Raw genomic sequence first — 24,470 nt, forward strand, 5'->3', positions numbered from 1 at the left:
GGGTCTGTCTCCCAGGAGTCTGAGACCTGGTGATTTTTTTTTTCTTTTTTGAGTTTCGCTTTTGTTGCCCAGGCTGGAGTGCAATGGTGTGATCTCAGCTCACTGCAACCTCTGCCTCGCGGGTTCAAGCGATTCTCCTGTCTCAACCTGAGTAGCTGGGATTACAGGCGCCTGCCACTATGCCAGGCTAATTTTTGGTATTTTTTAGTAGAGGCGAGGTCTCACCGTGTTGGCCAGGCTGGTCTCAAACTCTTGACCTCAGGTGATCCGCCCTCCTTGGCCTCCCAAAGTGCTGGGATTACAGGCATGAGCCCTGGTGCCCATCTGATTCTTAATGTCCTGGGGGAATGTAGTCCTCCCATGTGTGCCCAGAGCCCCCACCAAAACCCAGGGAGGGCTGAGGCCCTGGAAGCAGGTGCTCAGCTGGCAATGTGGGAACCTGGGGCAGAGAGCCCTATCCCTGCGACAGGTGAGGTCAAGGACTGCAGTCTGTGGAGGCACAGCCTCAGTTGGGTGTGGGGGTTGGGGAGCTCCTCCAACTGCCTGCTGCCCCATCCCCCAGCTCTGCTTCTCCAGGGGCAGTGGGCTGGGTGTCCCTTCTGCCTGACCCTAAGAAGGATCAGGGCTGTTCAGGATGTGTGGCCACCAGGCTGCATGGCATAAAGACAGATGGCACCTGGGCTGCATCACAGTTCACTGCAGCATTCGTGTTGGGATCAGAGGCATGAGCTCCCTCGCCTGGCCTGTTTCTGATTTCAAAGGAAGTTAAGCAGACCTTCCTCAGGGCCCTGGCCAAGGTGTAGCTTGTGGCTTTGACCTCTGCCCTCACCCTCGGGTGGCTACTGGAGTGGAGACTGTGCTGTCTTGGGTGCTGTCAAGGGGGATGAAGGTTGGGCCACCTAGCCAGGGAAGCCCTCTCTTTTGGGACTCTGCCCAACAGAAGGCAGACCTTAGACCTGCTGATGGCCCCATCCCAGAAACAGGTACCTCCAGACTGGCAGCCCCCTGCTGCATGGCATCTTGAGGAGAGGTAGGGGCTGTGCCCACTCAGGCAGGGACCATTCCCTGGTTGGCACAAAGCCCTATGTATGCCAAAAGTGGCCCTGCCCCATAGCCAGCTATACAAAGCGGGGTTCAGCAGCAGGCCGGTAGAGGGAAGGATGGACGCTGAGGTCTTCCATGGTGCCTGCTGACCCCGGCCCTGTATGGCCCAGGTCTCACTGGCTAGGCCCAACAGGACTGCAAACGAGACCAAGGTCACTGTGGGCAACCATGCTGGAAGAGCCTCTCACACAGAGAGACACAGAGAAGTGCCCGCACACTCAGGAGGGAACATGGGGAGGGTGTGGACTCAGGTGGCGGCCCTAGGCGGTCACCTGCACTTCCTAGAGTAAAGCTGGCTGATCCACCCACCATCTCCTGGGGGCAGTATGCCTGTGTGGAAGCACTGGAGAGCCGGTGAAATAGTTAAGAGATTTTATTCTAATAGCTATAATTACAGTGCTTGTTTGTCGAAATGAAAACTGAAAACAAGTATACAAAACAGTTGATTACTAATCGTGTATTGAAAGCAGTAAGAGGTTCCACGACACCAAATAGACCAGTTCTGAGGTTTCCCCAAGATAAATTTAACAGCTCCAGCTTCTTCAGTGTTTATCAAAATACAAAAGAAAAAAGTAGAGGTTGTCTTTTTCGATGGCAAATCGGACCCTTGCAGGCTGAGGGAGAGAAAGCTACATCACACACAGAGGTGGGGTGCTCCCGAGGGGTTGTGGGTCTAGGTGGACCGCCTGCCCGGCTTGCACGCGCTCCTGCTGGTGAGGCCCCAGACATCCTGCCAAAGTGTCTGAGCGAGCACGAGTGTTGGGGACGACGGACCCACTCTGGCCACACGGTGACCGAGGGACAGATGGGGCCCTGCGTCCCATAGGCTGCCTGAAGGTGGGTGGGGCGGCCTGCGGGAGAATGGGGTGGCTGTGGGCTCCCAGCCTGGCCCCTGGGAACCGTGGGAGCACAGGGACAAGCACATGGCTATGGAATGCAGGGTGACCCAAGGACAAGCGAGTTGCGGGGATCTCTACTGTGACCATGCAGAATTGATCGCGGTCTGCTGCGCCACCACCACCTCATGTTCCCGAAAGGAACAGCTGGGCTGGCGACTGGCATCCAGGCCATAACTGCAAATCTATGGTAGGCGGGGTCTCCCTTCTGTGTGTTCAAGTGTTCTCGACTTGGATTCTTAACTATTTTAAAAAATGCACTGAGTTTGGGTTAAAAACCAACCACCAAAATGGATTTCAACACAGCTCTAAAGCCAAGGGCGTGCCCGGCTCTCCCAACACAGTGACTCCTGGAGGCCAGGTGCCCATGGGCCTACATCCCCTCTCAGCACTGAACAGTGAGTTGATTTTTCTTTTTACAATAAAAAAAGCTGAGTAATATTGCATAGGAGTACCAGAAACTGCCTCATTGGAAACAAAAACTATTTACATTAAATAAAAAGCCTGGCCGCAGGCTGCGTCTGCCACATTTACAGCACGGTGCGATGCACACGGTGACCAAACCACGGAGGCAGCTTCTGGCACTCACACCACGAGCCGCACGTTTGCCACATGAGAGTAAAGCAGAGGGCAAGAGGAGTGAGAGGGAGGGGGGTCGCGTTCACTTCTGGTTCCGGAGCTGATTGGACAGCCAGTCCAGTCCTTCATAGAGCCCGTCGCCGCTGGTGGCGCAGGTGGCCTGAATGTACCAGTTCCTGTGGCGTAGGGAGTGCAGCCCCAGCTTGTCTGTGATCTCAGCCGCATTCATGGCGTTGGGGAGGTCCTGGGGGAAGGAAGGGTTGGTGGGAAGGGCTGTCCCCAGGACAGAGAAAGGGGCCCCACCAGCCTCCAGTAACCCCTACCACCAGGCGCCCTGGAGGAACCCACACTGGCTCCTCACATTCCCCAGGCTGGCCCGGGCACCTACCTGCTTGTTGGCGAACACCAGGAGGACAGCATCCCGGAGCTCGTCCTCGGCCAGCATCCTCATGAGCTCCTCACGGGCCTCGTTCACGCGCTCTCTGTCATTGCTGTCCACCACGAAGATCAGGCCTGCCGGGCAGCCAGTGTCAAATGGTCATGGGAACACAGCCCCCCTGCCGCATCTATGGGCATCGATGCCCCATCTATGGGCTGGTCCCCCTTCTCTAGAAGCAGGAGTGCCCATGGGACCAGGCCCCAGCCACTCACCTTGTGTGTTCTGGAAATAGTGGCGCCACAGGGGCCGGATCTTGTCCTGGCCACCCACGTCCCACACAGTGAAGCTGATGTTCTTGTACTCCACAGTTTCCACGTTGAAGCCTGGGTGCGGGATGCAGGGTGAGGCCTTGTACCTTGGCCCAGCCCAGCCCAGCCCACTCCCTGCTGGCCCCCACCTCACCTATGGTGGGAATGGTGGTCACGATCTCACCCAGCTTAAGCTTGTACAGGATCGTGGTCTTCCCTGCAGCATCCAAGCCCACCATGAGGATGCGCATTTCTTTTTTGCCAAAAAGGCCCTTGAAGAGGTTGGCGAAGATGTTCCCCATGCTTGTGGACAGGTGGAAGGACACTGGCCAGGGACACCTGGAGAGACAAGGTGCTCCATGTCTGGTTCTGTGCTGCCCAGCAGCAGCTGCTCAGAGCCCGCCCACCCAGGGACGCACCATTGCCTCACCCCACCTCCTGGAAGCCTGCAGGGAAACAGGGAAAGAGCCCTGCCTCCCATGCCCCCCAAATCCACCTCAGGATGGGGGCTGAGGGAAAATGGCTGAGTCAGGAATTGAGAAACTGTTGCCCTCATCTTGGGAAGCCGTCCCCACAGCTGCATGGCCAGAAAGGCTGCCTCATCAAAGCCTATTTAGGAGGGGAGGCTGGCTGCCTGAGGACTGGCTTCCAGGTGCGTGCAAGGCTCCTCTACACCCCAACACAGAACCTTCCAGGGCCAGAGAGCACCACTCACTGTGCCTCCCCACACTCACAAGGACCAGAGCACACAGGGCCACGCCAGGCACAGCAGGACACCTTCAGGGACACACTCCCATGAGGACACAGCCTCGATGGGGCACGCACGCCATGTCTGCCCCACACCGCAATGGTAGGGGTTCCCTCAGCAGAACACCAATATCGGGGACAGCAATTAAGTCAGCTGGCACCCACCATTAGAGCCTTGTGGAGACTCCAGCAGGAAGGGCCTCCACTGCCCAGATGCCTCTGTGAGGACACTGAAGCTATTAGGCTTTGGCCTCACTGCCCAGTGGGCAATTTCACGAATCAGGTGATTTTATTCCGAACAGGGACTTTAGAAAAAACTGGTCACTTTCTGAAACAATGACTGCTTTTTCACTGCACCCGCAGTGGGGCTAACCCCGAGTGAGGAAGGCTTCTGCCTTCAAGAGGACATGCCAGGAGCCTGTGAGCACAACCACCCCTCATCAGACCTCCTCCATCAGGGGTTCCACACACAGGCGGCTTTTGGCTGAATCATGGCCATGACTGTCTGCTGGTGACTTTCTCATCCAGTCACCCCAGCATGCTACTGCAAGGAAATGCCTCTTCTCCATTTCTCAACATCAGCGAGAGCCCACACATGCCTGTGTGTTTCAGTGGGTGTGAACTGGCCGCCTGTGTCTGATTTAACACTGTCATCATCCCAGATGAGCCGCAGAACCCCTTCAAGCTGGATCAGTGTCCTTTGGACACTTTGCTCTTGGTTTTGAACATGTCACCTATTCTGAAACTTAAATGAATTCTGAAATTTATAAGGACCTTCACTGTAGTGTTCCCTTTTTGGGGACAGCCAGGTTTTCTAAGCCCAGAGGAAGACCACCACCCATGGAGCACAGAAGAGACTGAATACATGCCCTCTCAGTCCACTCCTGCAACCACTGCCAATGAAGACACCAAAACGACACACACGCCTTGAAGGGCAGAGAGAAAAGGGAGGAAGACCTTGGACGTGATGATTGACCAGGCAGAGAAAACTGGACCACCTGGGACCCAAGGGATGAAGCTGGGACTGCCTAGGGCAGGAATGTCCAATCTTGGCTACCCTGGGCCACAATGGAAGAAGAATTGTCTTGGACCACACACAAAATATACTAACACAACAGCTGATGAACCAAATCAAAACAAAAAACCCCCCATAATCTCAATGTTTTATTAGAAATTTGTGTTGGGTCAGGTTCAAAGCCATTCTGGGCCACATGTGGCCTAAGGGTTGGACAAGCTTGGTCTAGGGGAGCAGCTGCAGCAGGGCTTAGGCCTGCGCTGAGCCATGACAACACACTTGAGCCGTGAAATTCCAGAATAATTCCTGAGAGTTCTATATGCCCCAGCAGATCCACACACAAACAACTGGAGCTCCGCCCACCCCCACCCCCCACCAAGAGACAGGCCTGTCTGCCTTTGAAAGGCCACCAACATAAGAGACCCAAATATAAAAGGAATCTGCAAGGAGGCAACCAAGACAGGAGACTGAAGACAGAAGACTATTTTAACAAAGGAAAAGGAGAAAAACCTGATAGATACACAAATAGCTGAAAAGGAAAATTCAAAATGAAGGTGCTCAGAAGGCAGAACAAAAACAAACAATGAAAAAGGAAAATGAGGAGTAACTTAAGATATCAACTAACAGAAACCCTAAAAAGAAAGAACATACGAAATTATGGGGTGAAATTTTTCCGTGTTCCAGAGCGGGGACCCAGGAATCCGGGCTTTGGCCTCAAAGGGCCGAAGCGCAAGCCAGGGACCTAGATGAGACCCAATAAAGGTGCAAGGTGGACTCCAGAATGCACAAGGGCAAATGACACCTCTGATGCCCCAGAGAATGGAAGACTCTGAAACACTGCTTTCGAAACCCTTAGAACATGACCTTTAATTCTATACCCAGCCAAAGTATCCAACAAGTGTTAGGGGAGAATGAAAATAACTCCCAAACCACCGGGCCTCAGACCTCTCACATGTTCCTTCCCCAAGAAGCTCCCCCAGGGAACCAGGGAGAGGATGCGAGCCCACAGCAACGTGGAGAGAGAGCAGCAGCCTAGTCAACCCCCTCAGACTGGAGCAGGAAGTGGACACCTGCAAGAATGGGGTATGCCACCTACGTGTTCTTATTATAGGGTTGGGCAACTCTAAGCAATGCAGAAAAACTAATGACAGGTTCGCATGAAAAACCCAAGCATGAAATGGAACGAAAAGAGGGCCTTTTATGAGTTACTCCAGGAAAACATATGGTGGATGATATTTAGCGAGTCCTGATGTTGTGTTATTACTGGGGTGTTGGAAAGCTGAGGCGAGGGTGTGTGGTGTCAAAGGCTTGTTAACTGTACAAGTTAACAAGTCTAGGAGGAATAAACCTAGGAAACCAAGTCAGCAGGGACTCAGGAATAAGGGTTGCCTGCCAGTTGGGCAGAGGCAGCACCAGACTGCCACAACCACTGAAGCACGGCGCTTGGGAGAATTGACAGTAACACCCAGCCACTCAGGGGAAGGGGTGTCACGCCGTCACCAACCCCCTCGACCCCAGCACTGTCCATGATCCACAGATGCCTGCTGCCTCCTCATGCCTGGGGCAGCGCTGCCAACCATGCACAGGAGACCATGCAGCCTACAGGCAGCAGGGTTTGTGATGCCAGTAATCCCAGGCCCTCCCCATTGGTGGCTTTTTTTTTTTTTTTTTTGAGACGGAGTCTCACTCTGTCATCCAGGCTGGAGTGCAGTGGCTTGATCTCAGCTCACTGCAACCTCCCAGGCACGATCTCAACTCACTGCAACCTCTGCCTCCCAGGTTCAAGAGATTCTCCTGCCTCAGCTTCCCAAGTAGCTGGGACTACAGGCGCGTGCCACCACGCCCAGCTAATTTTTTATTTTTATTTTTAGTAGAGATGGGGTTTTACCATGTTGGTCAGGGCTGGTCTCGAACCCGACCTCAGATGATCAGCCCACCTCGGCCTCCCAAAGTGCTGGGATTACAGGAGTGAGGCACCACGCCTGGCCTTTTTTTTTTTTTTTTTAAACAGACCAAAGCGTTAAGAGTCCCCAAAGGAGGGAAGCCACCCTGCAATGGAATGGCAGAACCAGAAGGTGTGAACCTGAAGTCTCAGGTGTCAAGACATCAGCACACAGACAGCTTGGTCTCTCCTACCCACAAGCACATCTGCGGCCCTGCTGCACATACGGGCAGAGGGTGGCTGGCACGTCCTGCCTCAGCACGTTCCATCATCCCCACAGGACCCTAGACCTGGCAGCCCCTACACCATTTACTGCTTCTGTGACAGATGGAGACCCAACAGTTTCCAAAGAGGGAGAAAGGGTCCACAGCAATCCCCACCCTCAATTCCAGGGCCTCTTGGTACAGGTCCTAACTTGTGTCACGCCCAGGCCAGGTGCTGTCACCCTTTCTTCCACCAGAGTCCCTGAACACAAGCCAAAACCCGCTTTTCAGGTTCATCGGAATTATCCTGTGGTAGGAGCAAACCTGACTTTCTCAGAGCCTTCCTGCTTGTACACGACGGGACCCCTCATACTTTGAGAAGGGGGCTGCCCTGCAGGAGGATGCCAGGATCCGCCAGTGGCTACTTCTCTTTCCTGACCACACTGTGGGCTCCAACTCTGGGGAAAAAAAGTCTTTTAGGAAGAATGTTTCTTTCTTCGGTGAGGACCAGAGACCAATGGTAAAGGTGGCCTTCAGGCATTACACCAGAGAACGGGACAGTCAACTCTGGCAGCTACATTCCCGGACACCTCACTGTGCCTGAACAGGGGCAGGGAGAAAATGTAGCTCTGTGAGTTCACATCCGTTTTGTGTCTATGAATGGATCCAACCAAACTGGTCCAGATGCACGGGCGTCCAGATGCCTCTGTGGCCTGTACCCGGACCACCAGCCAGTCCTGTCCTCGGTCCCTTGCAGATCTCAGGGATACTTTGGCATGAGTCAGGGAAGGAAAAAGGCGCAGGCGGAAGGTTGATCATTTCCCCCAACCTGTCAGAGCTGGTGTATGTAACAGAATCTCTAAGTGACCTGAACTGACAGGAACCAACAGAAAGACAGAGATATCTCCAACCTCTAGCACAGCACAAACAAGCTCCAGGTCCAAGATTCTGTTCTGCTGACTGACATCCACGAATGGGGCTCACATGATGTGCTCTGCTTACATGGAAAGCCAGTGACATCGAGAGTTCTCTTTTTGAGACAGGGCCTCACTCTGTCACCCAGGTTGGAATTCAGTGGTTCGATCACAGCCCACTGCACCCTTGAGTTCCTGGGCTCAAGCGAACCTCCCACCTCAGCCTCCCAAGTGGCAGGGACTGCAAGGGCACGCCACCATGCCTGGCTGATTTTTAATATTTTCTATAGACAGGGTCTCGCTATCCTGCCCAGGCTGATCTTGAACTCTTGGGCTCCAGTGATTCTCCTGCCCTGACCTCTACAGTAGTTGGGACTATGTGTGTGAGCCAATGCACCCCACCCAGAGTTCTTTTTTAAAAAGCTTTTATTAAAGTCAAGTTCACTGACAAATTACATACATCTTTATAGTTCATAATCTCAGTTTTACTATCTCATCTGAGGAAACTGAACAAAGCTGATGACTTCCTGAAGGGACTCATGTACATTACATAACATTTTAAGAATTTCTGAGGAACAACGGCCTTTCGATAGTCATACATATAGTGTAGATGATCAATTTCGTGAAAGCCTGTGTTCATTTCCCACATGAAGATTTTCATTTTAAGGGAGTCCTTAAAATGAAATGCAATATGGCCATTTATTCTCACCTGCACAAGCTGCTTGTTTACCACACCCGCCAAATAAAGCCTATGGTCATCACTCTACCTGCCAGCCAAATGCTCCATTTCTGTAGGCCTGACATTTTTCTGCGACTGAGCACTGCATTACATTTTGTCACTATTTTACCAAAACTCACGTAAAGGGAAAACTAAATGTGTCGATACTGGTGACAGGCAGACACATCTCACAGGCCAGAACAATTGTGACACAGGTGCGAATCAAAAGGCATGCTCAGAGGTGAAGACACATGACCGAGACACTCCACGCACCCAATCATGTTGAAGAGACTTCCACTCATGCAGATTGAGACAAAAGAACGGCACACACATTCTAGAACTCTTATAGAAGGCCTGCATCTGAAGGCAAGTTCCACTGAGAGTCTGCTGGTTTTTTTTACAAAAGTTTCAGGATGTTTTTAGAGGAGCTCATTAGGTATTACAACTCGACACAGTAACCCCACAGCCATTAGGAGACAAGGGCTGCCAGGCACAAGGGTCCCCTCTAACACATCTGCTGCTGGCCTTGAGTTAAGGGAGGGTATTATCTATCAGGTCTGACTTTCAGGTGGGGCAATCAGTGAAATTCAGTTTAGATCACTGTCAGCTAGAAATGAATTCCATTTTTGTGATTCCACCTCATGGACTGAGTTCTGGGACTACAGCTAATGTGAACACCAAAGAACCGTTGCCTGCTTATTTGTGTATTTCTTGCTTCTTGGTATTTGTGAAGTGTTACTTCAAAGCACCTCACCAAACGTAAGTCCTTCTGAAATCTGCAGATGCACAGCTCTAAGCACACACCAGGTGGGCTCCCAGGGCTGCTGAAGGCAGTGTCTCATGACCTCTGACCACAGCTACAATGAGAGACTTGCGCTGGCTGTGCACATGGCATCATGGCAAACACTCTCCAGTCCTTTGTGCTGCCCCAGCCCTGCTCTCTCAGTGATGGGACTCTGATCTGTCACTGAGCAAAGGCCCTCTAGAATAAAACCCCTGTTTCCTGGCCTCCCTGCAGCTGTGCACACCCTGTGAGTCAGCTTTGTCCATGGATGCTTACACAACGACATGGAAGGGGCAGCAGAGCCTGGGGCCTACCAGTATTCCTACTCTGGCAGGCATGGTGCAGTTGGCCTCTACCTGGCCCCCAGTGCAGTGGCTGATGGACTGGCCACTGGGAAAACCAAGACCAAAAACGCAAACCCACATTAGCCCACAACACTGAAACTCACAACACAAGCTGAGAATGAGGAACCTGCAGGGATTTAACGCTGCAACGAGGAACAGCTAAGAAACACAGTACCCCTACCCCCACCTCTCCCTGCAAGTGACAGCTGCCAGGAGAGTACTTCAACCAGCCCCAACCAGCCCCGTTCCCAGGGCCAAAGAATCAGCAGTTTGAGGTCAGTTTGGTGCCCACAGGGGAGACCGTGTCTCCACAGGGCTTCCGACCAGAACCCCAACTCCTAGGTGAGGTCCCAACGCCCTGGATCATGGCCCAGTCCAATTCTGCCAGGCGCCTATGCCGTGCCCAAGGGCTCTTCCAACTTGAGGGGAGGCACTCCCAGGGGCCTGGGCCCTTGTGCTTCACTCTCTCCCATGCATGCTAAACAGCGAATGACTGTGCGATGGCACAGCACGAAGCCAAGAGGGCAGGACGAGTGTCCACACCCCAACCATCTGCTGGCAGTGCGTTACCCTGTACCTCACATGGAGGCCACTGGTTCCAGCAATGACCAGAGGCTGAGTCCACAGTGCCCATCTCAGCATGGTCAGCGCACACATGGCGGAGCTATCTAATGTGACAATGCTACCCTGGTTTTCAGGGGAGTGGCAAGAACCCAGGAAGAAAGGGTGATACTCAGCTTTGCCAGTTCACTTCCTGAACTACACACTCACCACAGACGTGATGGGCATTGAGCTACTGCCAGGCACTGTTCCGGGCAAACATGGGCCCACCCTTGTGTGGGGCTGGGGGATCCAGGGCCCTGAAAGCCCCTTTCCACACCTCTTGAAAAACAAAGGGGAACTGGAACAGCACACTGCTGGTGTTGCTGTTATAAACTGGGAGAGCAAGTTGCTCCTTCCTCTAACCACTAGAAGGGGGTGGGGCCCCTGTAGATTCTCCACACCAGGTTAAAGAAAATTAATGCAATGGCTGCACCAGTGATTGAGCCAATGCCTAAAACTTGATTTCTGCCTTCAAGAAACTTTCATTTTAAAAATGTGGGCTGAGGGGAAACACCACACATGGACTTGCTCTTCCAGAGCAATCAAAAGCGAAGTGCAACAATGGGAGTGGGAGCCATCACCAGGTTTCCCCCAGCTTTGGGACGAGCACCACCTTGCCACCCCGCCCCACTCTGGTCAGTCAGACATGTAAAGAGACGGGGACGCCCCCCACAGGCCCTGGGAGGCCACCGCCCTTGCAGGAAATCCTCACTTCTGGAGGCACTCCAGACCTAGGTGAGAGAAAGGCACACCCCGGGGACACACTCTGGGGACCTCCCTTCGAGTGACCTAGGTCTCACACACACGCTGGCATTTGCCCTGCTCTCCAGGTGATGGCGGCCCCTACACAACGACACCACATTTCTCTTCAAGACTTTAGACCCTCCTCCCAATTCCTGCCCCTTGACAGCCAGCTTTGCTGCCGAAACCCCCCTCCCAAACCCAACAGGCATTCTCTGCTGTGATGCGAGTAGCCTCCCTTCTGTTCCCCAGGCAAGAACCCCGTCTCCAGCCTCCTCCTGCGTGTTCTCAGCACACCAGTCAGCCAGGTGACCCGATGCTCTGCTCAGAGCTGCCCCACGGCTGCCGCCAGATCAGGTCCTTGCAATAGGCTGCCTTGGTCCACAACATAATGCCCACACTGTGCTCTAAATGCTGCCTCTGGCAACCCAAAAGGAAGTAGAGACAGCATCCCAGCACTCGCACAAGACAGCAGAGAACCACTGCTCTGCCCCAACTATGATGCAATGGGGAGTAAAGGAAAGTGACTTCACAACCACGCTAGAGGACCAAGGGTAGCGGCCAGAGAACCACCCTTACCAGGCTGCTCATGCACTGACACCACCAACCTCAAGGGCAAGTTGTGTCCATGAAGCAACTACTGTAGCTTTTCCTTCTGGAAACTGAATTCTTGCTGTGATTCTGAAGAGAACAATACACAGTCATCTTTGATTTATAAGGTGATTTTGTTCCTGGAACTCCAGAACACCTGTTAAAACTATGCATAAAAAAGTTTTTTCATATTTATAACAGGTCTGGGACATTAGACGACCTTCCCCACATGAAGGTCAGACAGGAAGTGTTCTTGCCACTGCCAAAGGTGCCAGTGCTGCCACCCAAAAATGCCATCACAGATTACCGAATTCCTTTTTCTGGGGACCGTAGACCGCCTCCGAGGGCCACTGCACACCCCAGCAGGCTTCCCACCCAGTATGCACCCTGCTCCTGGTAGGTCTCCAAACTCTGCCAGCCAGCGCACTCACCTCAGGGATTCTGCCCTGATTGTCCCAGGCCACTCCTTCACATCTCTGCTCACATGGCACCTGTCAAATGACACTCAGCCCCTTCCGGATGGTCCTGGTATCTCCCTGCCTTCCCTCCACCAGTGTGGGCAGCTCTGTGTGGCACTCACCGTCACAGCCCCTGCCCCCATGGAGCCTCATGCTCATCAAGCAGGGCTTCCTTTGCCCAGAACAGGCCTTCCTCCCCAGCCTCCCACCCTCTTCCGTTGGGCACTGCACAAGTGACTCACCACCAAGGAGAGGAGAAAACAATGGCAAAAGAATGTTTATCAGGCCCATAGGGCTCATGAAGATCAACTGTACACATCTGCAGATGTGCTTTCCCTAAAAATTAAGTTCGTCACAAAAAACCTATCGCATCAACAAGGAATTTCATGCTGTTTAAAAACTGTACTCAGGTGTGGGTCAGTCTGAATATTCTTTTGACTGTAAAAATGTGGGAAAATGGGGTTGTAGATGCTGTTAACTACTGAAGGCAAAAGTGTGGCAGCTCAGTTATGTCAGACACCACAAAAGGGAGGGAGGGATGCGTGTTCAAAATCTATTTTCTAAACCTGCCCCCAGGTCCTCAGCTGGTGAGTAGGTATAAATTTTTTTTTAAGAGCTAAGGGTCCTGCTCTGTTACTCAAGCTGGAGTGCAGTGGTATGATCACAGCTCACTGCAACCTTGACCTCCTAGGCTCAAGTGATCCACTCTCCTGCCTCAGCCTCCCAAGTAGATTGCACTACAATCTACTTGGTGTGAGCCACAGTGCCTGGCTAGTACAAATATTTTAAGGAAAATGTCACCACCAAAATTGCCAGAAGATGTATTCATAGTATTTTAAATATAAATCAATAAATTTGATTGGTGAGTGAGCAACTGCATTCCCATCTACAGAAGGTACAAAGCACAGGCACATCTAACTGCCTCCATTCCCAATCCCCAGGATGAGTCTAGATGATAGCTAACAATAGTCTTCTTGGCCATTTGTACCTAAATCAAACCTATAAAATACTTAAAAGTTTCCCGCATAGTGTATATGGTACTGCAAAAATAACTTGCTGTATGACACAAATGGAAAGATGTCTCATGTCTAGCCATGCTACCACTGGAAGCCCTTTGGAAATGAATCTTTCTAGCTTGCTGGCATCCCTTCAGGGAGTAAAAACTATTTTAATACATTCTGCCTAGAAGGCTTTCAAAATATACTATTTTGAGGACACAGGAAAACCCAAACTCAATTTCTCACACACTCATATAACACAGGTCGCTTCTGACACCACATGAGCAGGGGTTTCTCCCCACATGCCAAGCAAGCAACCAGTTCTGTGTTCTGCAGCAGACACCAGCTAGGTGTCGTTTAATTCAATTCAATTCTGACACTGTCTACCTGGAGGCAATCACAAGCTCCAGGTTATTTTACCTGTGCTTCTGGACAACCATCTATAAATCAGGGTTCCCATAACTCCTTCCCCTTGGGTTCAATTAATTCGCTAGAGTGGCTCACAGAACTCAGAAAAACACTAAAGGTTACTGGTTTTTCATAAAGGATATTACAAACGATACAGATGGAGAGATGCAGTGGGTGGTGTATGAGGGAAGAGACACGGCGCCACCTTGCCCTCCTGGGCGTGCCACTCTCCAGGAACCTCCATGAATTCAGCTTTCTGGAAGCTCTCTGAAAGCCAGGCAGGCCTTTCGGGTATTTCCCATCAACAAGGAAATTCACGCTGGTTTTTTTTTTTTTTTTTTTTGAGACAGAGTCTCGCTCTGTTGCCCAGGCTGGAGTGCAGTGGCACCATCTCGGCTCACTGCAAGCTCCGCCTCCCGGGTTCACGCCATTCTCCTGCCTCAGCCTCCCGAGTAGCTGGGACTACAGGCGCACACCACCACGCCTGGCCAATTTTTTTGTATTTTTAGGAGAGACGGGGTTTCACCATGTTCGCCAGGATGGTCTGAATCTCCTGACCTCATGATCCACCTGCCTCGGCCTCCCAAAGTGCTGGGATTACAGGCGTGAGGCACCACGCCCAGCCTCATGCTGTTTCAAAACTGTACTTAAGTGTGGTTCAGTCTAAACATTCCTTTGTACAAATGTGGAAACACGGGGCTGTAGATGCTATTAACTACTGAAGGCAAAAGTGTGGCTTCCTGATATAGGTGTGATTGATTAAATTATTGGCTATTGGTGACCAGCTCAATCTTCAGTCCCTCTCCACTCTGGGGAAATTGGAGGGTGGGGCTGAAACCCTCTAATCCTGCCTTGGCCCTGTGACTAGCCCTACCCTGAAGTTTCGTAAGGGCTGCCCGTCACTGGTCAACTCATTAGGGTACAAAAAGACATCATCACTTTGGAGATTCCAAGTATTTTAACCAGGAAATGGGAGGCAGGCCAGATATGTATTTTGCAATCCACAACTATAGACTTCTAACTTCCTGAAATGTTCATGGACTGAATCAATTCTCCTGTTCACTTCATGCTGTACGCTAGCAGTGAGCCCTGGGCCTCAGGGGTGTGGGAGAACGTCTGCTTTCTAAACAGAATCATTTTCAATTGCTGTGCCTGTGAAAATCTGCCTGCCTTTTATGCTTTCCCTGTCTCTTCTCTTGTTGTCATTTAGGCTTCTCCTGTTATCAGGGCCTGTAAGAAGCACCACCCTTCCCAGTCTGTTGGCTGACAACCAGCTGCAAGCCCTTGTTACAACTGTGTGAGAACCAGGAAACCAGGATTAGTCAAGGACATTATGGCTAATCAGCCAGCCTCACTGTCTCCCCATCCCTGTAGGTGGCTGAGTAACAGCACCCTGGGGGAGGACCTGAGAGCCTCCTGGGAACAAAGAGCATCCAGAACATGTCTGTCAAGTCGCTAACAAGGTCATCTGACCCACCTGAGAATGTGAAACTACCTACCTGAACGGTGCGGCAGCTGCGCAGCTGTAAGGCAGTAAGTGCAACTATGCCTTAGAGAGCTTGTAACAACCACAGGAGAATATCAACCTGAGGATGAAGGCAAGTCCTGGAATCCCAACATGAAGGGGCCAAATCTTTTCCAAAAGACCACTTCAGACGCTACGGGCAGAATGCCCCTACCAACCATCCACGCCAACAAGGAGCAGACACAACACAGAAAACACAAGTTCTCATAATTTAAGACCCCCCACTGCGAGGCCTTTTCGTGTTTCTCTCCCAATTACCACTGACAGTACACTCTATTTCCTTTCACCCTCTTGAGTTTATGGAGGTGAAAGGTCAAGGGCAGAGAATGCCTATGAGAGACAGTATGGGCCCGCCAGCCCAGGCTGGCTGCAGCCTCTTGCTCAGGAGAATGGTCACAGCTCAGGAAGAAGTGTGTAGGAAAGCTTGGTGGAGCCTGGCCTGTGAGTAACAGCAGGTTTAAATACACCAAGGAGACATTTAATTTGAAGAATCTAAAAAGAACTGCTTCAATTCTCTGAAACCACGGTCATATACTACTCCGCGTGTGAACTTGCACAAGTTTTTTCTCCTAGTTAGGTCTACTTCCATGATCACCGCAGCAGCTGACAGTCCATATTAAATTTTACTGAAGTGAAAAATGAAAGGCCAAATGCATCTTCCTATAGTTTCAAGCCTGTCTGGTCCGTAGGGGCAGATGAGCAGGTGAAGATGTCTGAATGTCCTCTCCATATTGTGCAAGAGGTACAGCGCATAGCTAGACCACACGATGTACAAAACCAGAACTGTGAGGGGCACAGAACCAGTTTTTGCTTTTCACTCACAGTCACTGTGTGACTCAGCTGTTGTCCGAACCAACTGTTTCAAATCTTTTTCAACTAGCAAATCTGAAAATCTGCCTCACAGGCAACAGCATATTCCTACTGCTGCAGTGATTTGGATTTATTTTCAACAAGATACACCAGAAGACAAGTGACAGTTATTCTCCGGTCTACCAACATGTGAAAACGTGGACAACACACTCTAACAATGTGGCCAATCAGATGTGTGACTAACATTTACACTACTCAATTCTTCTCAATTTTGGACCCAGCTAATAGTACGGCATTTCAGGACCTTATGGTTCTGGCTACCTTGGCAGGGCTGGTGAAAATTCAAATTAAATGAAGACACCATCCATGCGGTCACACGTGTTAGACAACGGCTAACGCAACAGCAGAGGGCCACAGGGGCCGCACACAACTGCACCGCGGCATCTCACACTCCTCCCAACACACTGCGGAAAACGCCAGAACCACCAGCCTTGCAACAGCCGGCAAAGAAAACTGCTGACCACTAGTTCTGAAACAAGAACTACAACTGCCCACTCCAACAGGGGCAGTGGCACCAACTCTACAGCTCTCAACTAGGCGGCGACTTCGGGGACCATCCAAAGCCTCCGACCTCCCTTCTTTTCCTGCCCGCGATTCCGAGTGCATTTCTGCTCAATTCCTGCAAAGCAGCAACTGGCTGCCTGGACTGAAAGGGAGTGCCAGGAGGTGCCGTCGCAATGGTTATTTAACACTCTAGGTGCGCACGGCTGTCCAACCCCAATCTCACACGCCGTAACCACCCAGGCTGTGCTCCGAGAGAGCGCTGGGGCCGGCCTCTGCGGCCTAGAGTCTGCGAGCAGGTCGTTCCGCAAGCAGGTTAAAGATTCAGGTAGGTTAAAGATTCACCAGCTCAGAAGAGGCCTTCTTATCTACTGCCGACAACGTCAAAGAAACCACCCTGGAATTAAAGCGAAGATCGACCGGCCCTCTGGAGGCCACCGGGGCCCTGAGTGCTGACCCCAAATCGCGTCTCATTGGTGTGAAGGGAGGCACTCTGGGCTCCCCCGAAGGTCCACGCATTCCGTTCAGCAGACAGGGAAGGGCACGGGGTCCCTGTCCACCTGCCCGCCCGCTCTCACCACCCCTGACCCGGTACCGTCCTCAGAGCAAACACGAACTGGATGGAGCTGGGAGGCGAAGGTGCAAGCCCCCACCACCTACGTGACCTTGACGGCGTCTCGGGGCCGCCCGAGCCTCAGTTTCCCGGTCCCCGAGGCGGGGGTCCGCCCGGATGCCGCTCGCTCGCCTGTACTCGGGTGGGGGAGGCCCCACGACCCCCACCGGCCCCCGCGGCCGCTAACCCCAACCCTCCACGCGCGGGCGGCCTCGGGAAACGAGAAGGGCAGAGGCAAGGGAAGCAGGAAGCCCAGGTTTCCTGGAGAAGAGCCCGGCGCCCAAGCGGACTTCCGGGCGACGGGCGGGGGCAGGGACGGGCAGAGGAGGACAAGCGGCCGCAGGCGACTTCGGGAACCTGTGAGGGGCGCGAGGAGCTCACCGACCCGCCCGACCGCCCAGCCCCGTCTCCGGCCGGGCCCCAGCCTCAGCCTGGCCCGTCTTCGTCCGCCCCCGGCCCGGCCCTGTCGCCGCCGCCGCCGCCGCAGGGGTCGACGTGCCCTTCGCGAACCTCAAGTCTCCCCGAGGCCAGTCCCCAGCCCCCGCCGGCTCCAACGTGTCTGCGGCCCACACCGGCCCGCGCCCCTCGCCCTTACCTCAGAGGCTGCTGCTCCGAGCCAGGCGTTGGTTTTGCTCCCACAAGATGGCGGCTCTGACGGCGGCCACGTCAGCGCCTGCGGGCGCGGGGCACGCCGGGTAAGGGGCGGAGACGCCGGGAACTCCGCCCACCGTGCACCCGCGACGCAGGCGCGCTGGCTCCGGTAGGGCTGCAGGGGGCGGGGCCGGGGACACCCCGCCCCGGGCCGCGGTCTTGGCTCGCGCGCACCCCTCTGCGCCTGCGCCTGTGAGTCTTCCGAGAAGACACCTTGTGGCTCACTCCCGCCGGTTTGGCATATTTGGAGACTGAGGCCCGGGGGGCTCCTGCAGCAACTGGAGCTGCGGGGCTGGGTTGCCACCCTCCTCCTCCCACACCTGGCAGTCACCGGGAGGCTTCGGGGACTGCGTGAGGACGGGGGTGCGAGGCGCCCCTCGCCGGGGTTGGGGTCCCTGGCTCCCAGGCTGCGCGGGTGCGCGTGCCCCGGCCCTGTGGAAACCTGTGGCACTCGCGGGGCCACGGCGGAAGGTTCGAAGGCGGGAGGCTTGCTGTGTCCCCGCACTGGCCTCGGCGCCCCGGCGGCCGCAGTGACGCGCGGGCTCATACCTAGGCCCGGAGCAGACGCCAGGGAGCTGGCCACAGATGAAGCAAAGGAGGAGGTGGCCTGGGGACCCCGGGGGGAGGCCGGGGCCGAGGGGGTGGGGCCCAGGGTTGGGGACGGCTGCCCAGAAGGGAGGTAACAGTGGTCTCTAATGAGCTGGCGTTTAAGCTGAGATCCAGTTGAAGGCGGAGGAGATCCCGCTCCCAGGCACCTGAACAGAGGACCGTTGCAGTCTGTGTTCCGTGTGCTGGAGGCCTGGCTCTGCCCACCACCCTCAGGTCTTCTTGCCTCTTCCCTTGTGCGGCTGTGAGGGGTTGGGCTTGTGGGAAAGTGTCCCTGCAGCACGGTGCCCTGGGTATTGTGGAGGTCGGGAATCAACCTGATTTGTCCAGGCCGAGGCCCGGGAGCAGGGCCTGAGGGGTGGGATCACTGGGCCTGGCCCAGGCCTCCTGCGCCCCTTTGCTGCCCCCATCACCTACCTTGCTTGCGCCTTGGGCAGGGAGTCCTCACTGCCTCTGGTGACTGCGATGGCCAGAGCTCTCCCCCAAGGCTGCACCTGCGGGGGCTACGAAGGTCCCCAAAAGCGGTGACCCTCCTGCCCCCAAATTCAGTCCCTTTTTCTGCCTGGGGCTCCCTTTTGAAATCTCACCTGTGTGAAACTGTGGCAGGGTTGTCTGTTTAGGGGAAGGACGTCTTCCTCCCACCCTACAGGCATCTCAGATGCTCTTGGAAAGCCCCAGGGAGGGTTGTGGATGCCTATGGAAACTTCTGGTTGTGCTGCCTCTCCCTGCTCAGCCAGAGCGGGGCCATGTGCGGACATTTCACGGGGGTTACATGTGGTTATGGCCGCTTTAGGGCTGAAGGGACCTGGCTTTGGTTCTCTGCTGGCAGAGCGTGGCCAGGGGTGGCTCCAGGGTCACTGAGTGGGGATTGTGTGGGAACCAGAGCCTGCCTCCCCTTCCTTTAAAATACTTTTTATTTATTTATTTTTTTTGAGATGGTGTCTTGCTCTGTCGCCCATACTGGAGTGCAGTGACATGATCTTGGCTCATTGCAATCTCCACCTCCTGGGTTCAAGCAATTCTCCTGCCTCAGCCTCCCAAGTAGCTGGGATTACAGGCGTCTGCCCCTATGCCCAGCTAATTTTTGTATTTTTAGTGGAGACAGGGTTTCACCATGTTGGCCATGGCTGGTCTCGAACTCCTGACCTCAGGTGATCCACCCGCCTCGGCCTCCCAAGGTGCTGGGATTACAGGTGTGAGCCACCGTGCCTGGCCCCTTTAAAATATATTTTTTTAATGTGAAAAAATGCAGACAGGAAAGAGTATATGTCAGATACATGCACAGTTTAAAAAGTATAAAATGGATTCCTGTATACCCAGCCTTAGGGTTAAGAAATGTACCTTCCCCAGCCTGGGCAACATAATCTCTACAAAAATTTTACAAAGATAGCCAGGTGTGGTGGCACACACCTGTAGTCCCAGCTACTTGGGAGGCTGAGGTGGGAGGATCACTTGGGTCCAGAAGTTCAAGGTTACAGTGACCTAGGACTGTGCCACTGCAGTCCAGTCTGGGTGACAGAGTGAGACCCTGTCTGAAAATAATAATAATAAAAAGTCCCTTCCTGCTGATTCTGTGCTCCTGGTTTGGCCTCCCCACCACCACCGGGGCAAAGGTGATGTCTTCAGGCCAGACAGGCACAGGGGAGCCCAGGTAGTCACACCCAGATTTCTGCCCTTGGAAGGAGACCCACTAGGGAGTTAAGAAGTGTCAGGCAGTGAGTTCCTGGGGAAATTGAGGCCCAGGTGCTCCCCCAACGCTGCCTAGGGAGTAGAGATCCCTTTCTCTCTCCTCTGAGGTCCCTGGGATCAGATGAAGTTTAGCCAAGAGGGGTGGGATGAGCTGACTGGAGGGAGGGGTTTGGGGGCCAGGCTGGACAGGGACCCTCCAGCCTTTGTGGCCGCCTCCACTGTCAGTCTCAAAGACGCCAGCTCAGGTTGGGCTGGGCTTCTCTCCTCTGGGGGTGGCTGCACCTGAGAACCAGGTCAGAGACAGGGATGCCAAACAACAGAATGGGCTGGCCTCCTAGGGAAGGTGGCTGGAAGGACAGATGGGCTGTCTGGAGCAAAGGAGCAGGAATACCCATGTGGGAGACCTAGTAGGCAGCCATTGTGGCTAGGTGAAGGGGACCCCAGCCCACCTCAGGCCTGGCAGGCACTTTGGTCAACCTCTGAGTGCAGGGCTATGAAGTGTGCGGCATTTGAGCCAGGCCACAGATGTTCAGAGAGGTCTCACACGTACCTGATGTCACACAGCTACGATGGAACCCCTCTGGAGCTTGACTACTCCATGCCCAAGTCTGCTTATTGCCAACACCTTTACTCTTTCCCCAGCCCTGCCCTCCCTCTTGGGGAACAAGCGCTTTGGTGCCTCTGCAGACTGCAATGTTATCTTGGATTCCTCCAATGATGGGGAGCTCACTACTACACCAGGCATCCCAGGACAGAGTTCACCTCTCTGGATTTCCTGCCCCACTCTGTCTCCCACATGGTTGCTCTGCCTGCTCTCTCTGTTGGGAGACTCTAGGTGGGCTAAAGCTGGAGAATCACACTGCAAGATGCCAGGGCGTTCTGTGGGGTGGTGCTGCCTCCACCAGAGTCAGTACTTCCTCCTCACACTCAGGGCTTAGTCCAAGCACTCAACCTCTAAGATCTGTGGCAGGAAGAACTCATACCCTTAAAGACTTCTCTGGGGGTGAGGTGGGGATAGGACCCTGCTGTCCCCTCTGCCTGGCCCTGTTTCCTTCTCCTCCAGACCCCTACCCAAAGCCTACCCTCTGGCTGGTCACACCACAGGACCTGGAGCACGCCACAGGAATTATTACGGCTGTTCTGACTGCATGGGCCCTGGGAGAGGCCCCCACCTCCCAGCTCAGGGTGGCCCTGCCCTGCCTTCTGGGCCTGGGCTGGGGTCTGGGGTCATTCGGGAAGCCGGTGGCCAGTGGTGAGGGTCCCAGGGGCTTGCCTGCACTACACAGTGGCTTAGGAAATTACAGTTGAGTTCTGCGAACTCCAGGGTGTTAGCTCACAGTCCTCTGATTTCTGGTCCTTTTGAAGCATCACCTGTTTCCCCTTATACTCACTCTGGCCTCAGTTTCCCCATCTCATGCCAGCCCTCCAAACCTCAGATGAAAGCCTAGAGCTGCACATGCCCCTCCCCTGGACTAGCTCTCAGGGGACCTTGTTTTCCCAGGCAGGCTGGCTTCTCGGGGCAAGGACTGTTTTCTGTCTGTTTCCAGCCTCTTGTCATGCCTGGGTGGACAAATGGGGAGCCGGTGAGGTGAGCACCCTGGGGAGGGGTTGCAGAAAAGCACATCTTGGCTCTTCTTAACCTCTGAGTGACATTTAGCATTTCCTCCCATCTTAAATGCAAGCAGCATTCCCCAAAAGCAGTATTAGCAATACCTGTGGGTTTTGTTGCTGAAATATCAGAACTTTTCATCTCAGAGCTGTTGCATGGAATCTGTAAATATTTTTTCTCTTTTTTATTTTTATTTTTAAAGACAAGGTATTGCTTTGTTGCTTAGGCTGGTCTTGAACTCCTGGGAAAATGACCCTCCTAACCCAGCCTCCCAAAGTGCTGGCAGTACAGGGGGGTACCACCACACCCGGCTGGAAATATTGTTTATACTCCCTGATCAACTGAAGTGACAGAGGCGGCCTGGTTTTACCATTTCAGGTGCTAATAACAAAAGAAGTTCTGACTCTGGGTACATGCACCAATCCACTCCTCCTATCAGGATAACAAAATACCCGGCATCCCTAAAGTGACATGCCACAAGTCTTCAAGTGTCTGATAGCACCATTTCTCCGGTCCCGTGCATCACTTATCGTAGGCATTGGTGAAACCCCACTTGTCAGCTAGAGTGGTCCCTGCCTGCACACATGAGCCTTCTGCCTGTCCTGGACTCAGACAGTGGCCCTGACTGTGGGCCTCTGCCTACTTTCAGACACTCTCTTCTGCCTGTGGGACTTTGGCAACTTGTCTGCCTGCCAACTCCCCACCCTAGTACCTCCCCCTCCTTCCTTCCTTCCCTCCTTCCCTCCCTCCCTCCCTCCCTCCCTCCTTCCCTCCTTCCTTCCTTCCTTCCTTCCTTCTTTCTGTCACCCCAGCTGGAGTGCAGTGGCATGATCATGGCTACTTGAGCCTTGAGACCCCGGGGGGATCCTGGGGGAGAGGGATCTTTCCAGTCTACTTCCAGGTTGGATGTCAGAACCTGGGATTCTGTAAAGTGACCAACTTTGCCCTACAGCTCAAGGCCTGCCTGGGATCTCCTCGGCCACCGTGGAGACCTGTATCTGAGCTCAGAGCCCTGGGAATGCACTGGGTGCTGCCCCAGGGCTTTGAAGAGACATGGCTGAAGGTGTGGAGCTACTTTGCTCTAGGGCCTTTTTGAGTCAGAGCTCTCCGGGGGCAACCAGGGACTGGGAGACAGACAGGGGGTCTGTGGCAGGGGACACAGCCAGGCCAGTGGCAGGGGCCAACACAGAACAGATTGCATCTCCAAATGTGGAAGCATCTTGGCAGTGAGCTACTGTTGCTGTGGGCATACAAGAGGCTAAGCAGACTTTTGACAAAAGGCTCTGCTTGTCAGGGGATGTTGGCATCAAGTAAGGCTTGTTTAAGGCGATCCTTGTGCGGCAGGAAGTCAGAGATGGGAGAGATGTGTTGGTGAGGAAAGCTGGTTGGGGGGCTTCCATTTGTCCTTAGAGAATGGCTGAGTGTGCCCCGTTTGGGAAGGGCCGTGTGGGTGAAGGGGCAGGGGTCTCATCTGGATGAGGCCTGTAGGTGGGTACGAGAGAGGTTCCACATGGAGGTGTGATGAGGACACCAGCAGGAGGCTGCCCAGGACATGGGGCCGTGGCAACCCCTGGGGGACGTCCCCATGAGGTGGCGGGGCTGGGAGTGAGGAAGGGGCCAGGCCCACAGGGATGGGGGAAAGGGAGAGGCACATTGTGAAGTTGCCTGCCAGGCTCCCCCTGGGTGAAGCTGTTCTCTGGAGACCCACCTCCAGGTTTTAGGGGGCTGGGGTCTGCACCTCTCTTTCAGGGCTTCCTCTCCACCTTCCAAGCTTCCAGGCAGAGGCTAGCAGAAGTACAACTGGGCTGGGGGCCTTGTCTCCAAGATGCATCACAGACTCACTCTGTGTGTGACCTTCCCAGCTTGGGGCTGCACGGAGCAGTAATGTCTCAAAACGATATTGGGGACTCCTGTAGGGTGGTCAACTTTTCACTACCCCAGAGAAGGCCACTAAAATCAAAGTGGCCAGGCATGGTAGCTCAGCCTGTAATCCCAGCACATTGAGAGGCTGAGACGGGGATCACTTGAGCTCAGGAATTTGAGACCAGCATGGGCAACACAGTGAGACCCCGTCTCTACAAAACATTAAAAACTTAGCTGAGTGTCTTGATGTATATATATTCCCAGCTACTCAGGAGGCTGAGGCAGGAGGATCACTTGAGGCCAGGAGTTCGAGGCTGCAGTGAGCCCTAATCATGCCACTGCACTCTAGCCTGGGTGACAGTGAGACTCTGTCTCCAACAAAAAAAGAACAAAAAACCAAATGGATCTTGTTCCACATAGGGCAGACAGGACCCAGAGGACACAGCAGTCCGCAGCAAAGGCACTGGATTCTGAATGGCCCGTGTCTTGTTTGGGGAGAGGGGAACTGTTGGTCCCCATCTGTGTTCCAAGGCTTGGTGACAAATTCCAGCAAACCGTAGTGGTTTAAAATGGCAGTCCGCATAGATGGTCTCTCACAGTTCCTGGGAAGCAGGACCTTGGACTCCATGGCAACCTGGTTCTGCTCTAAGGTCTCAACTGAGGTGTCAGTGCCTGGGTTTACCTCTAAGGCTTTGTAGTGGGGTAGGTTGGGCACCCCCCTTCACATCCAGCTGGAGCCTCGGAGCAGGACCTCCTGTGGAACCAGGGTCTTGGCAGACGTCCTCAATGAGTGGCGTCGAGACCAGGCCAT

The 24,470-nt window shown here is 53.8% G+C and overlaps 1 protein-coding gene and 1 long non-coding RNA gene across 4 annotated transcripts; one reads left to right on the top strand and one right to left on the bottom strand.

Annotated features, from left to right (window-relative positions):
* Nucleotides 1–1,462: 1,462 nt before the first annotated feature.
* Nucleotides 1,463–17,966, bottom strand: ARF1 (ADP ribosylation factor 1). 3 transcript variants are annotated; one of them, XM_003775413.5, is made up of 5 exons: nt 17,837–17,966; nt 3,421–3,605; nt 3,231–3,341; nt 2,968–3,092; nt 1,463–2,823 (listed from the first exon to the last, which is right to left on the bottom strand). In XM_003775413.5, exons 2-5 carry the CDS (start codon nt 3,566–3,568, stop codon nt 2,662–2,664), a joined length of 546 nt encoding a protein of 181 aa, XP_003775461.1. In that variant the 5' UTR covers nt 3,569–3,605; nt 17,837–17,966; the 3' UTR covers nt 1,463–2,661. The 3 variants fall into 3 exon arrangements, with proteins under 3 accessions (XP_003775461.1, XP_002809405.1, XP_063580970.1); XM_002809359.5 differs by having other exon boundaries at nt 17,752–17,895; XM_063724900.1 differs by lacking the exon at nt 17,837–17,966 and adding an exon at nt 17,294–17,495.
* On the top strand, nt 5,363–12,673 carry LOC134761541 (uncharacterized). Its single transcript, XR_010140318.1, has 2 exons — nt 5,363–6,111; nt 7,040–12,673. It is a non-coding gene; the product is annotated as an uncharacterized LOC134761541 (long non-coding RNA).
* Nucleotides 17,967–24,470: the final 6,504 nt, after the last annotated feature.

This window comes from Pongo abelii, chromosome 1 (assembly GCF_028885655.2).
Source record: "Pongo abelii isolate AG06213 chromosome 1, NHGRI_mPonAbe1-v2.0_pri, whole genome shotgun sequence".
Taxonomy (NCBI): domain Eukaryota; kingdom Metazoa; phylum Chordata; class Mammalia; order Primates; family Hominidae; genus Pongo; species Pongo abelii.

Bases quoted from the DNA above. Each gene is read 5' to 3' on its own strand.
- ARF1 (XM_003775413.5), bottom strand. From the start codon at position 3,568: ATGGGGAACATCTTCGCCAACCTCTTCAAGGGCCTTTTTGGCAAAAAA. The intron at 3,093-3,230 runs GTGAGTGGCTGG...GCTGCCCGGCAG, and splicing joins CTATTTCCAGAACACACAAG to GCCTGATCTTCGTGGTGGAC. The intron at 2,824-2,967 runs GTAGGTGCCCGG...TCCTTCCCCCAG, and splicing joins TGGTGTTCGCCAACAAGCAG to GACCTCCCCAACGCCATGAA.